Below are 16,840 nucleotides of genomic sequence, written 5' to 3'. Positions count from 1 at the left end.
CCCCAACACAGATGGAGAAACTGAGGCACAGAGAGGTTAGGTAACTTGTCCCAGGTCATAACACTGGGAAAGTGGTGGAGCTGGCTTTGAACCCAGCCTGTGAGACCCCGGAGCCCCAAACCCTGGTCCACGTACGTGCCCTTCCTTTCTTTCAACCCAGACTTCGGAAATCAGCAGACAGCACATTCTCACTTAACGAAAAGGGGTCATTAAGATGACATTGGGAGTCATAAAGTTTCATGGCTGTGCTTTCTCTCAAAGCTTATACAAAAACCAGATCACGGATGTGGGAGCCAGGTACATCGCCAGCATCCTGGATGAATGCAAAGGCCTCATGTACCTAAAGTAAGTGGGGCTAGGCATGGCAGGCTTCTTGGTAGCTTCTCTGGGTCCCCCTTCGCTATTCAAACAAAGAATAAGTGTCCTGTAAAGAGCTTTTGCCCTAACGCATTCTTCTGCTCGTCCCGGGGCCGTGTCCGTCAAGTTAGGAGGCCTGGGTGTGGAAGGTGAGCTGTGACTGGGGCTCAGAGTTTGGAAGGCCCACCTACCATTGCCGGGGGAAAGCTTGGCATTTTGATTTCATTAACTACTGACAGAAGGAAGACCACAAGTGTCACTCTTCTGGAGGTCTTTTCCTGCCCAAGGAAGGCCTCTGTTGTCGTAGTCCATTCCAGCTTCCATAACAAGATATATATAAACCAGCTGGTTTATAAACAGTGGAGATCTATTTCTCACAGTTCTGGAGGCTGGAGAGTCCAAGATCCAGGTGCTGGCAGGTTCGGTGTCCAGTGAGGGCCTGATTCCTGGTTCATAGATGGGGCCTTCTCGCTGTGTCCTCGCACGCTGGAAAAGGGAGCAAAGGAGCTTTCTAAGTTCTCTTTTAGACAGGCACTAATCCCATTCCTGGGAACTCTGCCCTCACGACCTCAGCCTCCCAAAGGCCCCACCTCTTCCTTAGTACAGTCGCCTTGGGGTTAGGATTTCAACATAGGGCTGTGGGGGAGGACACGCACATTCAGACCATGGCACCCATCTAGTTGCAAGCTGAGCTTGATCTTTGGCCCTTTGCTAGAAATGCCCCGCCAAAGGGGACAGCACCAGGCTTGAAGGCCCTGGTGCTGCCCTGGCGATGGGAACACACCATGGCCACTTGTCGTTGAAGCAGGATGTCCCTGGTCTGCTGACAGGAATGAGTGACATTCCAGAGGTCATTTAAAGAACCCCCAGGAAAGCTCAGGTCGCTAAATTTCTGCAGAGATGGTGACCATCCCCTGGAGAGGAATCCTGACTGGCTCTCCTCAGGGCTTTGGGTCCCTCCCTGAGAAGAAGCCCAGGGCCTGGCTGCTGTGGGTCCCGGGGGAAAGGCCACAGCTTCCAAGAGGGGCCAGATGGGCTCTGTGCTGGGGACGAGGTGGCTGACCTTGGAGTCCCTCAGCTGGAGGCTGATGTGTGCACGGCTTTCTCTACAGGCTGGGAGAAAACAAAATAACGAGCGAAGGGGGAAAGTGTCTCGCCCTGGCAGTGAAGAATAGCAAATCCATCTTTGAGGTGGGGTGAGTAAAGGGAATACACATAGTTGTGTGTGGTACAACCTCTTCTGTGCCTGTGGGTACCTGCTGGTCTTTTGTTATGGAAAATTACCAAAAGGCCTGCCAGGCCAGCTGCTGGGGGGAGAGGCCAGAGACAGCTTCAATCACTGAGCCCGCTGGCTGCTGTGTGGGAGGTCCCGGGACAGACCACAGCTTCAGTTGCACAGACTTTTATGTAATTCATGCAAAAATCAGTATTATCATGTCAGCAAGTGGAGGGAGCTGTTCTGGCCCTGTGTGGTAAGTTTCTACAGGCAGATGGTCTTCATTTTAACAATTTTATATATTCTCTGGAGGCTCTTTTTTTTAACAAAAAAGATTGGCACCTGATCTAACATTTCTTGCCAGTCTTCTTTTTTTTTTTCCTTCTTCTTCTCCCCAAAGCCCTGCAGTACATAGTTGTATATTCTAGTGTAGGTCCTTCTGGTTGTGTTGTGTGGGAGGCTGCCTCAGCATGGCTTGATGAGCGGTGCCATGTCCACGCCCAGGATCTGAACTGGGGAAACCCTGGGCCACTGAAGCAGAGTGCATGAACTTAACCACTCGGCCACGGGGCCAGCCCCCTGGAGGTTTTTTTCATTCCATTTTTTTTACTGTGGTAAAATGCACATAACAGGAAAGTTACCATCTTAACCATTTTTAAGCGTATGGGTCAGGGGCATTGAGTACATTCATATAGTTGTGCAACCATCACCACCATCTGTCTCCAGAACTCGTTTCAACTTGCAAAACTGAACTGTATACCCATTAAACACTAACCCCCCATGCCCCCTCCCCCTAGTCCCTGGCAACCACCGTTCTTTCTGTCTCTGTGACTCTGACCACTCTAGGTACCTCGTAGAAGTGGAAGCACGCAGCACTTGTCTTTCTGTGACTGGCTTATTTCACTTAGCATAACGTCCTCAAGGTTCATCCATGTTGTAATATATGTCAGAATTTCCTTCCTTTTTGAGGCTGAATAATAGTCCATTGGATGTATTTACCACATTTTGTTTATCCTTTCATCTGTCGATGGACACAGGTTGCTTCCACCTTTTTAGCTATTGAAAGTAATGCTGCTATGAACATGGGTATAGAGATATCTCTTCAAGACCTTGCTTTCAATTATTTTGGCTGTGTACCCAGGAGTGGAATTGCTGGATCAGATAGTAATCTTATTTATAATTATTATTTTTGTGTGTGTGTGAGGAAGGTTGGTGCTGAGCTAACATCTGTGCCCATCTTCCTCTATTTTTCATGTGGGATGCTGCCACAGCATGGCTTGATGAGCAGTATGTAGGTCCACGCCTGGGATCTGAACCTGTGAACCCTGGGCTGCAGAAGCAGAGCATGCGAGTTTAACTACTGTGCCCCTGGGCTGGCCCCCTGTTTTTAATTTTTTGAGGAGCCACCATACTGTTTTCCATAGCAATTGCACCATTTTACACTCCCACCAGCAGTGTACAAGAGTCCCAATTTTTCCACATCCTTACCAATACTTGTTATTTTCTGTTTCTTTGATAGTAACCATCCTAATGGGTGTGAGGTGGTATCTCATTGTGTTTTTGATTCTGGAGGCTTTTAAAGCTTTGTGTATTGTTATAATTTTTTCTCTATTATAAAATAAATACAGATAATTTTAGTTGAAATTTTATGGAAATTATAGTTCCATTCTATGGAAAATATGAAAAATATAATAAGTCACTCAGAAATAATTATTGTCAACATTCGAGGTCAGTTAAGTTTTTTTGCTCTCTCTTACACACATGTGTGTTCTATGCTATTTTTTAATATACTGGAGGTCAAACTATATGTACAGAATTTTATTCTACCTCTTTTACTTAATCTCATGTCATGAGTAGTTTTTCACTTTATTAAAAATTTGATACTATTCAATGTATACTACATACACTTTTTATGCAAAACATTGAAAACTCTCATTCCAGAGTGTGTTTTTTTTTTTTGAGGAAGATTAGCCCTGAGCTAACATCCACTGCCAATCCTCCTCTTTTTTGCTGAGGAAGACTGGCCCTGAGCTAACATCCATGCCCATCTTCCTCTACTTTATATATAGGACGCCCGAAACAGCATGGCTTGCCAAGCGGTGCCATGTCCGCACTGGGGATCCGAACCAGTGAACCCTGGGCCGCCAAAGCAGAATGTGCAAACTTAACCGCTGCACCACCAGGCAGGCCCCTCATTCCAGGGTTTTAACAAGCCGTGCCAGGCGGGATGTAGGCAGGTCGCTGGCTTGGTGGGAGCGTGTTGCTGGGGCAGCCCTAGTCATGTTGTGATGGGCCCAGCAGACTTGCTTTGCTTTATGCAGACTGTGCCCCTCAGCCTGGTAGGAATAGGCCAGGCGCTGTTCTGAGTGTTTTGCATAAATTAACTCAGTCCTCACACCAGCCCTACGAGGGAATGCTCTTATTAGCCCCGTTTTACAGACAAGGAGTCGAGGCCCCAGGAGATTCTGTAATTCGCCCAAGTGTGCACAGGTGGTAGGAGGCAGAGCCAGCATGTGGATCCAGCAGTCCGGTGCTGGAGCCTGGCATCGTACCAGGCAGACCCTTAATGAGCCAGACTCTCTCAGGTTATCTGCTCGGGTGGGGGGAGTACAGCAGCTCCCCATGAAAACCACAGCAGTCCGCACAGCTCGGTTTGGTAACATCCCCTTTGCATAAAGGAGCCTTGCTGATCAGGTTTCTGGATGTGCTTCCGGACGGTTGCTCCGTGGAAGACCTGAGTGTGTCTCCAAGAATGTCGCTGACCACCGCTCAGAGTCGAATGTGCGTTGCGAGTCCAGCCCTCCACGGGCCTTGCTGCAAACCTGTGTCCCCTGCGGGGGACATTTCTGGGACAGTCGTGAGCTCAGGCTCTCTGACGTCAGCTCTCTGAAAGTTCAGGGGTGAGACCTGGTCTCCAATTGTGCCGTTCGCTGATCGGCTCCTGTTCCCATGGCTTCTGCCGCCCTTTGTCCTTACATTTCTCTTTGAAGTGAAATCCAGAGCAGCTTGCTAAGGGGCTGGTGCAGGAATTCGTCCCCAGGCCGCAGCTCCAGGGCCGGAGCAAAAATGTCTGCCCGCTGAGTGTACAGTCAAGCCGTGGCCCCAGCAGGAAATCAAGGGGAGCACGAGCTAACTGTCACTGTCTTGCCTCTGCCCTCAGGATGTGGGGGAATAGAATTGGTGACGAAGGAGCGAAGGCCTTCGCCGAGGCTCTGAGGAACCACCCCAGCCTGACCAACCTGAGGTACATACTGCCATCTGAGACCCGCTGTCCAGGCGCCTCTGGGCTTTCTAGGGAAGAGCCGAAGGGAACAGGGGGGTTGGCATTCCTTCTAGGGGTAGTGTTTGTGTGTGTGATTTTTCCTTTGTTGAACGTTTTTACTGATGTATGAGAAGCATCCGGGAAAGTCCGTTGCACCGAGTTCAGCTCGGTGATTGACAGATGTGCACAGTGATGGAACCATCACCCAGAACATGACACGGGACGTTGGCAGCCCCTCGCCAGTCTCGCCGTGCCCCTCGGGAGTCAGGGAGGAATAAGTCCAGATAAAACTGAAGGGGACACTAGGCAGCAGATTCCTACCCCTTCCTCATTCTCAGGATTGTGCTGGGACAAAAGGGGACCCTTCGTTTGTGTAAACGGGTGTGCTCCTCCTGGCCTTGGTTTAGGCCTCTGGGCTTCTGAGACTTGGGTGTCTCCCTGTTGCCCGTATCCTTCCTGCCACTGGAAGAGAATCCAAGATGGTGGGGGCAACAGCAAAGTCCCTTCTTTATGAGAACAGAGGAAGCTCCTCCAGGCCTCCTTGATAGGCACCTTGAAACTGGCAGCCCTCTGAAGTGGAGCTTGCCAGGCCTCCTTGGCCTGCAATCTGCACTGTGACCAGGTCTCGCCAGGGTTCCGTCTCCTGCCTGCCCTCTTCTTGAGCAGTCTGTGCCTGTCCTCATGTTCTGAGTGTGGGCCTGGAGCAACAAAGCCTGGGCAGCCACCAGTGAGGCCGAGCGCTTCTGCTTTCTGCCTCAAGTCAGCCTGGCCTGGGCAGGGGCCACCTCTGGGAGGAGTCCTCCCAGATGTTTTGGTTGCTGAAATGTAGCCAGAGGTAGACGTGTCTCTAATAATCTACCCCAAGTGTTTTCTTTCCCAGTCTTGCATTCAACGGCATCTCTACAGAAGGAGGAAAGAGCCTCGCGTGGGCCCTGCAGCAGAACACGTCTCTGAGAATATTCTGGTAATAACCAGTCATTTTGAAAGGTTGGGTCTTAGGGATTATTCCAAAGATGGCACACGGCCTGGAATCTTAGCTGAAAAGCTGCCTCTCAGTTAGAAAGGCTCTAGGCCTTTCCTCAAAGTTCAGCTGAGAATTTAATTTGCTTCTAGAGAAGAAAACAGCCGTTCCCAGAAGCACAGACAGGTTCAGTGCCAGGGGGGGTGGTACGTGTCTCGGAGCTGTTTACACTGTTTTATTTATTTGTATTTTGTCTGCTTGCCTGTATCATAAATCCCCTGCAGGTGAGGAAATTGTATTACCCATCTCTGTACTCTCCTCTCGCAGCTTAGTGCTCCTGAGATATTGGCTAAATTAGGGAAGGAAAATAATGAAAATGTCATCATGATGAGAGTTCCGATACCAGACCTGCTGGCCAGTAAATGCATTTTTCATTCTTTTCCCCTCAAAAAACTTTAAAAATATTTTGAAAAGTAATATGTGCTTTTTTGAAAAAATGTAAGACACTGAAGTCTGAAAACTAGGAAGTGAGAGTAGCTCCTCCCTTGTGTTCTCCAAATGTAAGCTTCTCCTTCTGGCCTGTGAAAGTGTATTCTAGCTGCCTTGCATATTCAATTATCTGTCTGTAGATGCAGATAGACATATTTCCCTTTTCTTACAAAAGAGAATAGCATTTGGCAATTGCTTTAAAAAAATATTTTCACTATATTCTGTCCATATTTTACATGTCACTTTATGTCAGGGTTTTTCAGTCTCAACACTGTTGACATTTTGGTCCGCATAATTCTTTTCTGTGAGGGGTGGTCCTGTGCATTGTAGGATGTTTAGCAGAATCCCTGGCTTTGTTTCATTACGTAGCATAGTTCCCCACAATTGTGATCAAATAGGTCTCCAGACACTTGCAAATGTCCATGGAAGGGGGAAATGGCCCTGGTTGAGAGCTCGTACTCTGTAGGGATAATAATAATGCCAATACCCAGCATTTCTTGAGTGCTGACTGTATGCCACACATTATTTTCAGCCTCTTACACGTATTCACTCACTCACTCTCACAACCACCCTATAAGGTCTGTACTGTTACTGTTCACATTTACCAATGAGAAAACTGACGTCCAGAGAAGTTAAACCAGCTGCCCGAGGTCACCCTGCTAGGAAGTGACACACCCCCGGCACGTCTGGCTCCAGAGCCCCCTTACACACCATGCTCTTGTGTCTCGTGCTTTGTACTCATTCTCTCTGAGGGCTGTACAACGTCCCGTCGAATGTACAATCACAGTTTATTTTGCCAGCTGCCTCTATAGATGGATATTTAAATTTGTTCAGGTGGTACATCATGAGCAGCAGTCCTGCAGTCAATACTGCATGTGTAGATCCCTGTGTACACATCTTTGCACACAGTAGGGTCAATTCCCAGCAGTCTAATCATTGGCTCAGAGTGCAACCACCTGAGATTTGGATGGTCACTACCAAATTGCCCTCAAGGGATGATTTTTTAGTGTTCTTTCTAGTCCATTTTTCTCCCTTATTTATTCTTTCCTCCACTGGCACAACAGGGTTTAACCCTATTTACACCCAGAGCTTCTAGCCCTCTGCTTTATCCAGACTACTTCTGGTTTTAAGAACAACTGAGAGACTTCTTGAAGTTTCAGTCACTGAACTTGGGTCCTTCACAACAGGCCTCGGAGCAAAGCGCTGAACACATTTTAACGTGCAGTCAGCGGGCTTTCTGGGTCTTCATCCCACTGACTTTGGTGACACGCTGTCGGTGGTGTTCGAGGGAGCTTGGGGGCTGGAGGAGACCTGAGACACAGGCGTTGGCCACTGATTCTCTGTGCGCCCTTATCTTCTGTGAGATCTGAGGGCTCAGCCAGGATGGAGAGCGAGTGTGGGCTGTCTGCAGCAGCAGGGCTCAGGAGTAGGAGCTTGGGTAAAGGATTTGTGCTAGAAACCAATCACTATTTTTTGTCTGGAGCTCAGAGGCTGGGCTTGGAGCCTGGCTGTGTCCTGGGTTCTCAGCAAGTGATGGGCAGCATCAGCCGGAGGGGCCTGGGCAGGGGTCCCGCTTCTGTGAATTCATTAAAAAGCGTGTGCCAGCTGGGGCTCCCCTGAGTGAACACTTCTTCTTTTCTAGGCTCACCAAAAATGAACTCGATGATGAAGCAGCAGAAAGCTTGGCAGAGATGTTGAAAGTCAACCAGACACTGAAACATTTATGGTAACTCCGAGAACCTTCAAATTTCAGACTGTGCTACTTTTTAAAAATATTTTTTTGAGATAAAATGCACATACCATAAAATTCACCCTTTTAGAGGGTACGATTCAGTGGTTTTTAGTATATTCACAGGGTTGTGGAATCATCACCACTATCTAATTCTAGAACATTTTACCTACTCACCTCCCCCACCCCCAAAAACCTATACGCATCAAGCAGTCATTCCCTAGCCTTCTCCTCCCCCAGCCCCTGGCAACCACTTATCTGCTTTTCGTTTCTGTGGATTTGCCTATTCTGGGCATTTCACAGAAATGGAATCAGACAATATGTCGTCTTTTGTCTCTGTGTTCTTTCACTAGTGTAAGTTTTCAAGGTTCATCTTCATTATAGCATGTACCAATTTTTCACTGTTTTCTATGGTGGAATGCTCTTCCATTGTATGGATATTCCACATTTTGTTCATCCATTCATCAGTTGGTGGACGTTTGGGTCGTTTCTACTTCTTAACTATTGTGAATGATGCTGCTGTGAGCATTCAGGTACATGTCTGTGTGTGAACACGTGTTTTCATTTCTCTTGGGTATATACTTAGGAATAGACTTGCTGGGTCATGTGGTCACTCTGTGTTAAATTTTCGAGGAACTGCCAAACTGTTTTCCAAAGTGGCTGCACTACTTTACCTTCCCGCCAGTGCTGTATGAGGGGGCCCATTTCTCCACATCCTCGTCAGCACTTGTCATCGTCCATCTTTTTGAATCTTGGCATGTCATTGTGGTTCTGATTGGCATTTCCCTGATGACTAACGACGCTGGGCGTCTCTTCGTGCGCCTGTTGGCCGTTTGTGTATCTTCATTTGGAAAAATGTCTCCACATCCTTTGCCCACTTTTAAATTGGGTTATTTCCCTTTTTACTGCTGAGTTGTTAGAGTTCTTCATATATTCTGGGTACTAGACATTTACTAGATGTACAATTTAAAAATATTTCCTCTCTTTCTGTGGGCGTTTCACTTTCTTGATAGTGACCTTTGAAACACAACACTTTCTAATTTTGATGAAGTCCTATTTATCTGTTTTTTCTTTGGTTTCTTGTGCTTCAGGTGTCTTACTAAGAAACCATTGCCTAATCCAAGGTCACGAAGATTAAGCCTAAATTTTCTTTTAAGTGTTATAGCTTTGCTCTTCCATTAAGGTCTTTGATCCATTGGAGTTAATTTTCACGTATGGTAAGAGGTGCGGGACCCACCTCCATTCTTTTGCATGTGGATGTCCAGCTGTCCCAGCACCACTTGTTGAAAAGACTGTCTTTCCCTTTTGAATGGCCCTGACTCTTTAAATCAATTGACCGTAACTGCCTGGCTTATTTCTGGACTTTCTATGCTAGTCTCTTGGTCCATATGTTCATCCCTATGCCAGGACCACACTGTCCTGATTGTTGTAACTTTGTGGTAAGTTTTGCAATCCAGAAGTGTGAGTCTTCCAACGTTGTTCTTCTTTCTCAAGATTGTTTTGGCTATTCTGGGTCTCTTGCATTTCCATATATGAATTTTAGATCACTTTGTCAATTTCTGTAGAAAAGCCAGACTGTGCTACTTTTACATTTTTTTTAAGAAGGATGCTTTTTGTTTTTTTAAAGATTGTCATCTGCACTAACATATGTTGCCAATTTTTTTTTCTTCTTCTTCTTCTTCTTCTTCTTCTCCCCAAAGCCCCAGTACATAGTTGTATACTCTAGTTGTGAGTTCCTCTGGTTGTGGCATGTGGGACGCTGCCTCAGCGTGGCCTGATGAGCGGTGCCATGTCTGCGCCCAGGATCCGAACTGGCGAAACCCTGGGCCACTGAAGCGGAGCGCGCGAACTTAACCACTGGGCAATGGGGCCGGCCCCTTGTTTTTTTTTTTTTCTTTCTGGCCTGTAGACTTTCTTTTATGCCCTTCCCTAGGTGCCAGGCCAGCCCCTGCTGGGAGAACAGAGCCAGAACAGGGCTAGAGAGCGAGTCTTGGCTGCTTCATGTGAGCACAGACCACATTGGCCCCAGTGAAGGTAGCCCCCTGGGCACAGTTGCTCAGCACTGCCAGGCTTCTTAGCGCTCCTCCTACCCGACCTCTCGCCAAGTCTTGGCTCAGGTAGCTCACCCTGCCCCCAGCAAGGCAGAGGTGGTGCCAGCGGTAGCAACCGGGAAGGTGATTAAAAAAACAGCAGAGTTTAAGTGAATGCAGAATTCTGTGCCCACTTCCGGGTTCTGTTTTTGCTCCTTTTGCAAAAATGTACAAGTGACATTGTGGTTGTGCTTCCCAGAAGGTCACCACCTCTGCCACGGAGCCCGGGGGTTCCAGCTGCTGTGCAGCCTCGCAGTCGTGTGTGCTTGGGCAGTAGTGGTGACGAGAGCTCCCTTCCACCCGGCACTGTGGCAGAGATTGTGAGAAACACTGCACACATGTCCTCCCATTAAAACCTGACACACTTGGGGTAGGGGAGGGTCGTCTCATAGTTATTCCCATTTTACAGATCAGGCAACCGAGGCATAGATAGCTTAAGCTTCTTTCTTCAAAGATCTGTAGTTGAAAAGTGGGGAGTAGGTGTGTGCATGTGAGGGGAGCTTGTAACCACTATGCTATGCTGCCCCTTAAGGGGTTGGCCCCTTCATGCTTAATTTCTATAATCTCATCAATCACAACAGCAGAGGCCCTCATCTTCCTGGTAGGGCTGCCTTCTTGGGTCAGCGCCCAGGATTTCTAAGGGTCAGGTTCACCAGTAGCCTTCTTCTACAAATAGCCGGGAGTGAGGAATGAGCCTGCGATGAAGTGTAGACACATCACTGCCTCATGCTGCGTTTATTTCCCTGTTGAGCTGGAAGCATAGCTGCCCAGGGGAGCATTTGGGGAATCACCCGGGGTTCCTAGCTACATCGGAAAGCTTTGCTTCATTTGGATGAGTGCTAACCAACACAGCAGGCTTACTCTTAGAGGCCCCGTTGTTGATGGACCCATGAGTGGCAGCAGGAGAAGTGTTCTCCTCTCTCCCTCTCAGATGTCGGAGAGGACATGGGACAATCTTAGAAGGCTTTGTTTCCCCCACAGAAAAGAAGGGCCAGTTGGTAGCTACTTCACTTTAAAAACTGCCTTGCATTTCCCTTGCCACTGGAAGGGGATGTCAGAAACAGTTCCCCGGATGTGTTTCTTAGACTTTGTTGTTCAGACTGGTGGTTGCCCAACATTTTTGATCGGGCACCCCTGCAATGAAGAATGTCAAGCACACACACACACGTCTATGTTCATGTAGTAAACTATCTATGTATGAATATATAGATACATTATGCTTGCTATAAAAATATACAAAAAAGGGAAACATTTTATAGGATGTCCTTTATTCTGGTGGATCTGATCTAGACAATCTTAGCCAGGTTAACAGTCTGTTCTTCCCCTGCCTCTGTCTCTTATCCCACCATAGCCTTACAACTCTCTACCTACTTCCTAACCAAGGAGGCAGATTTAATCCAGGATTATGTATTTGATACAAGATATGTTCTTCCCTCAGGCTTATCCAGAACCAGATCACAGCCAAGGGCGTTGCCCAGCTGGCAGATGCATTACAAAAGAACACTGGCATAATGGAGATTTGGTAAGACCCATACACCGCTTGTTGTAGTAATAGTAACAACGATTATTTACTCATTACCATTGACTGTGTAGGGCAGCTTCCATTTACTCCTCATCTTTCCAACAATCCTGTAAAGTAGGTGGTATTATCTCCATTTCACAGATGTAGAAACTGAGGCCCAGACCGCCTGACTCCATAGTCAGTGCTCTCCTGCCCAGCGCCCTGTCCTGTCTACCCCCTGGGCTTGCAAGGGGCAAAATGCCCAGGAAAGGGAGTCCCACTGGAAGTGAGTCACTCTGGCTCGTGAGACTGAGAGATGGATGTGCCGGCCTGGAATCTGGGGCTCGTTTTTCCCCTGCTCTGGGCTTCCTGGGCTTCAGGAGACACTTCCAGGCTGGATTTGAGTGGACTTGTGCTCTTTCTCAACTTGCCGTTTCTGCTGTGAGGACTTGCTTATGCCACTCCACTTTCTTGTCTCCCATGAGCCACATACAGCCCCAAGGTGGCCCTGGGCCTGGAGACTGTGCAGGGGTTTTGCCTCAGGAGCAACAGTTACAGCAGTGGAGGTGCTGGGATGTGGCAGCTAACCGGACAGTCAGGCCCTGACGGCTTGCGAGTCCTGACGAGAGCGAACTGAGAGCAGAGGACCCTGTGTCCCTGAATGCAGGTCCCAGGTGCCCCGGAATCTGTTCTCTGCCTCCACCCGGCCGAGACAGCCCTGCAGGGGGGCGCTCCAGCCCACTGGAGAGCCCGGCAGGGGGCCGAGCTGGGTTCCCTTGAGGACACAGGCCACAGGAGTGCACCCTCCCCTGATGGCTCCCTGAGATCCGTGGGGCAGCCTCACCATGAACCTGGACCCTCCGCTCGGGGGGTAGTTACTCATTACCTGCTTTCTTCATGACTAGGGAGAAGAATTACACAACCAGAAACCATTAATCGAGGTCCAGCTCCCTGACCTCAGCTCCTAGAACAGTGTTTTTTAAACTTTGCTTTGGAACTTGTTAGTGGATGATAGAATCACTTTGGTGGGTTGTAACCAGCATTATTTAGAAAATGAGATTGCAAAGAACACGGTACCAAAACATGCTGTGCAAAGTATGAAGTATTATTTCATAATCTAATTTCAGGTGTGTGTGTATGCGTAGATGCTGGTTCACAATGTAAAGAGCAATTCTTATTTGGGGGTCACAGGTCAAAAAAAACTTTTGAAAAACACTGTCCCAGAGAAGAGCACTGACGGAGGACCCTGTGGTGCATGCGCCACCCCTCAGCCTGGGAGGTGCTGGAGAGCTAGCGGGAGCTCAGTCTGCATTCATCTGCAGCCCCCTCACCCTGTGATCCGTGCCTAGAACCACTCCGTGTCCTGCTGACTCTGTTGTCTGAGGACACCAGAGGGGGACAGGAAGGAGGCAGGCCAGGCGGCAGGACGGTTGGCAGACGAGTCGGCCTCCACTTTTCTCAGAGGCCGGTTGCGACAGTGTAAAGATGTGCAGCGGCCTTCATTCTGTTGAGCTTGAAAATGTGCCTCTGCAGCCTCCCGACGGCCACCATCCCTACACAAGGAGCTGTTTGTGTAGGGCCGGGTGTCTAGCTTCCAGGCGTGCGATCCAGAGCCTGAAGGGGGTGCGTGTGTCGGGGTGGATCCGGAGAGGGCGAGGGCGACGGCTCAGGTGCTGGCCGGGGAGCGTCTTCGCTTCAGGTGCTGGCTCGCCCCATGTGTGTGACTGACTTCATGGGATGGGGCCCTGCGGAGTTTCTGGCCCTGTCGGCCCTGTCTGGGGGCTGCCACACCAGGCAGCAGGGCTGTGGTCGGGCTGGCAGGGGAACGGGGAGCAGGTCTGCCAGGAGCCACCACTGGCACAGAGGGACCATCTCCGTGGACTCGTTATCTGTGCTGACATTCATTTCTACCTCGTCCCTGTCCGGAAGGAACTTGAAGTCTGAAGTCCCTCAGTGAGTTCTGCTTTCAAAGACAGGAAGTGGAAGTGGTCAGTGACCTGACCTTGTAAATTATAGCATTTATCGCACTCCATTGTAATAGCTCTTCCAGACTGTGAGCTCCTTGAGGGGAGGGCCAGTGTCCTGGTCACTGCTATGTCTCCAGCGACTAGTGCTACATCTTCATCCATTTCTTGAGTCCCCAAGTGCTTGAGTGCCAGGCACTGTGCTAGTACCGAGAATCCTGTGGTGAGCAAAACAGACCTGCCCTTCTGGGCTTACCATCTAGTGAGGGAGACACACAGTAAAGAAAAAAATGATTGAAGGAATTATTTGATTACAATCGTGATGAGTGCTATAGAGGGGAAGCTAAGAAGGGACCCTAATACAGATGAGGCTTCAAGGAAGGTCTCCCTAAGGAAGTGGCATTTCAACTAAGCCATGAAGGAGGAATGGGAGTTAGCTGGGGTGGGAGGGAAGGTGTTCCAGGTGGGAGGAGCAGCACATGCAAAGGCTCTGAGGCAGGAAGGAGCATGGTGTCCTTGAAGAGCAGCAAGAAGCTGATGTGCCCTGGGGTTCGGACAGGATGGAAGAGTGGGCAGCAGGAGGCAGAGGGGATGGGCAGAGTCGAGACCCTAAGAGATCTGTGGGTCTTGTTACATATTTGGGGTCTTGATCCTAAAAGAAATGGAAAAGTCATTGAAAGATTTGAAGCAAAGAGGGATGTGATCAGATTTGCCTTGTAAGAAGACCACTCTGGCTCCTCTAAGAAATGGACTTGAGGCGGCCAGAGTACAGGTGAAGGGACCAGTCAGTGGGACATTGCAGTGATCCAGAGAAGAGAGGGTGGTTGCTCAGACCAGGATGGTAGTGGTGAAGATATGGAGAGGTTCCAGGGAGGCATTCTACAGATGTTTAGGGAATAAAACAGAACTTTGTGACCAAGAGAATATGAAGATGAGGAGGAAGGTGTCAAGGGTGAGCCCTGGGTTGGTAACTTGCACAGCTGGATGAAAAGCAGTACCGTTCGCTGAGCTAGGGAACCCTGGGGAGATGTGGCCACTTTGAGGTGCCTGGGACACGTCCAGGTGGAGACGTCAAGTGCGTTAGTGGCAGCAGAGCAGAGAGATGTGGGCGGCAGATCACTGACATAAGGATGGGGCCAGGGCATAGATGGAAATCTGTCTAGAGGAAATCCATTATTTAGAGGTCACTTGGAGGAGAATGTGGGGAAGGAGACTGAGATGGAGGGGCCAGACTTAGGAGAAAAACCAGAGAACACAGTATCAAGCCGGGGGAAGGGAGTGTTTCAAGAAGAAGGGAGAGGGCAGGACAGCCTAATGCCTGTGAAGGCCAAGAAAGACAAGGCCTGAAGAATGTCATGAAATCCAGGCTTATGGAGGCAATTGTTGACCTTCATGAGACGCCAGTCATAGGGTGATGGCAGCTGGAAAGGATTAATATTAATGTCAAACAAGTGTTCCAACAGAGTGCCTTCCTTAACTTCGGGGTCGTGTGAAGCACGAGAGTGCGTTAGGAACACTTGCTGGGAACGTGCGCCCAGCAGTCCCTGACAGCTGACTTGGGTTCTTTGTTTTTTTCCAACAGCCTAAATGGAAACTTGATAAAGCCAGAGGAGGCCAAAGTCTTTGAGGATGAGAAGCGGATTGTCTTTTCCTGAGAGGCTGATTTCCTGTTCGTGGGCTTGGCCCTGGGGGCTGTCTGGCAGCAGAGGCCTCTGTGTGGTCTCCTGTCTTGGGTGTCCGACAGGGCTCTGCTGAGACGGGGCTGCTGTCACCACGCAGATCAGCTCGGACTGGCCAGCTCCCTGGGCAGCGGTTGCAGTTTTGTAGGAAGAGCGTGCCTTGTGAGCGTTGTAGTTACTGTCACTGTACCGTGAAGAGGCCGTCGTGCATGTCCGTGATTATCTTAATCTGAAACTGGAGGACTAGGGCTTTGAGCTCACACAGACGCCTGCCCTGAGGACCAGCGGGCGTGAGCTGGTCACTGCTGTCTTCATTCAGGAGTCGAGGACGTGGTGCAAAGTTGGCGCCAGTTTTCTCGGAGAAAAGGTGCTCAATGAACAAGAATTGTTTTACCCAAAACATTTTCCTCCTCCTCAGTACTTCCCCATGTGTTGATAGTATTCCTACCGTACAGCTATAGATACTGAGGTGTGTACAGCTTGGGGATTTCACTTACGCAGGTTTTGTAGGGAGATCGTGTTGAAGGAAGGACTCGTCACAGGCTTTTTAGCCCTGGAGTCTCATTGTCTGCTGACAAAGATCACTGGATGCCCTCTTGGCCAGACTAAGAAAGGACGAGGCCTTCGTGGTGCTCGGTTTCCACTCAGGGCTTTCTCCTACCTAGGCTGACCTCCTCAAGGCCCATACTACAGACAAAGGTGCTCTGCCCCGAAGGAAGAATAAATGCCCACCCTCGAGAAGGAACAAGGCACAGCTGGCCCTGGCGGCCCCGCCATCCGAACAGAAGCTTCTCCCCCTCTCTTGCCCTCTTGAGGGAGGGAAGTCTCTTCCTGCCGTGGAGTAGCTGTGAGGGTGACTGAGTTGGAGCAACGACTCAGGCTCCAGCTGAGAACCTGGCCAGCAGAGTGTGTTAGAGACCTCCTACCGTGGTCGGCACACGGTGGGTGCTAAATGGGCGAGGGGAGAGTGACATTACCAGGTAACTTGTTCTTTTGCCAATTCATTTGTTAATAAAATACTGAAAATACTCATTATGTCTAACTCTCTGAGTCTGGGATCTTTTAAACTACACTGTGATGCCCCTGCATTGGGTGGGGCCCTGGGGTGACATGCTGTGAGGAGAGCCTGATGAAGGCAGGCCAGAGGCATCTGCGGTTTGATCCTTTGCCAGCCACTCCACCTATCAAGGGACCAAAAAAAGCCGAGGAAGTGACTGAAGCCTCTCCATCTGACCTCCAAATCCATACGGGTGGCTTCTCAGAGGAAGTGACTTGGATCAGGGGTGCCTGGGGCCAGGATACGCTGGCGTGGGCTGAATTTCAGGACCCTCGCTACCATGCCGTGATAGGTCCTGGCAGGCCAAGCTCAATGTCCACTACCTTCCTCGGTTGTTCACTGCTGAGCGGAGGACCCAGGTGGGCCTGGCACCCACCGTGGCAGGAGGCACCAGCTGATTGATAGAGGCCAAACATGAGAGGGCAGGGGTGAGGGGACCCTCCAACAGTACCTTTGAGGTCTCAGAGGTCCAGCCTGGCTTTGGACAGCAGCCCCTGTTAGGAAGAGTGCAATTCAGGAAGGCAGCCTGGGGAAG

The 16,840-nt window shown here is 49.5% G+C and overlaps 1 protein-coding gene across 10 annotated transcripts in view; it reads left to right on the top strand.

The window, feature by feature from the left end:
* Nucleotides 1-16,280, top strand: part of NOD1 (nucleotide binding oligomerization domain containing 1) — a 50,541-nt gene extending 34,261 nt beyond the window's left edge. For 6 of the 10 annotated variants that reach the window (XM_014841056.3, XM_014841055.3, XM_070511366.1 and 3 more), the window contains 7 exons: nt 262-345; nt 1,470-1,553; nt 4,734-4,817; nt 5,716-5,799; nt 7,928-8,011; nt 11,543-11,626; nt 15,152-16,280. In XM_014841056.3, coding sequence (XP_014696542.3) covers nt 262-345; nt 1,470-1,553; nt 4,734-4,817; nt 5,716-5,799; nt 7,928-8,011; nt 11,543-11,626; nt 15,152-15,224 — 577 coding nt within the window. In that variant the 3' untranslated portion in view covers nt 15,225-16,280. The remainder of the gene's footprint in view (nt 1-261; nt 346-1,469; nt 1,554-4,733; nt 4,818-5,715; nt 5,800-7,927; nt 8,012-11,542; nt 11,627-15,151) is intronic. The other 4 variants (XM_070511391.1, XM_070511379.1, XM_014841057.3 and 1 more) reach the window with 2 other exon arrangements.
* Nucleotides 16,281-16,840: the final 560 nt, after the last annotated feature.

This window comes from Equus asinus, chromosome 1, assembly GCF_041296235.1.
Source record: "Equus asinus isolate D_3611 breed Donkey chromosome 1, EquAss-T2T_v2, whole genome shotgun sequence".
In the NCBI taxonomy this organism is placed as follows: Eukaryota; Metazoa; Chordata; class Mammalia; order Perissodactyla; family Equidae; genus Equus; species Equus asinus.
Note: the sequence above shows the minus strand (reverse complement) of the source record. Positions and strands in the feature narration are given on the sequence as shown.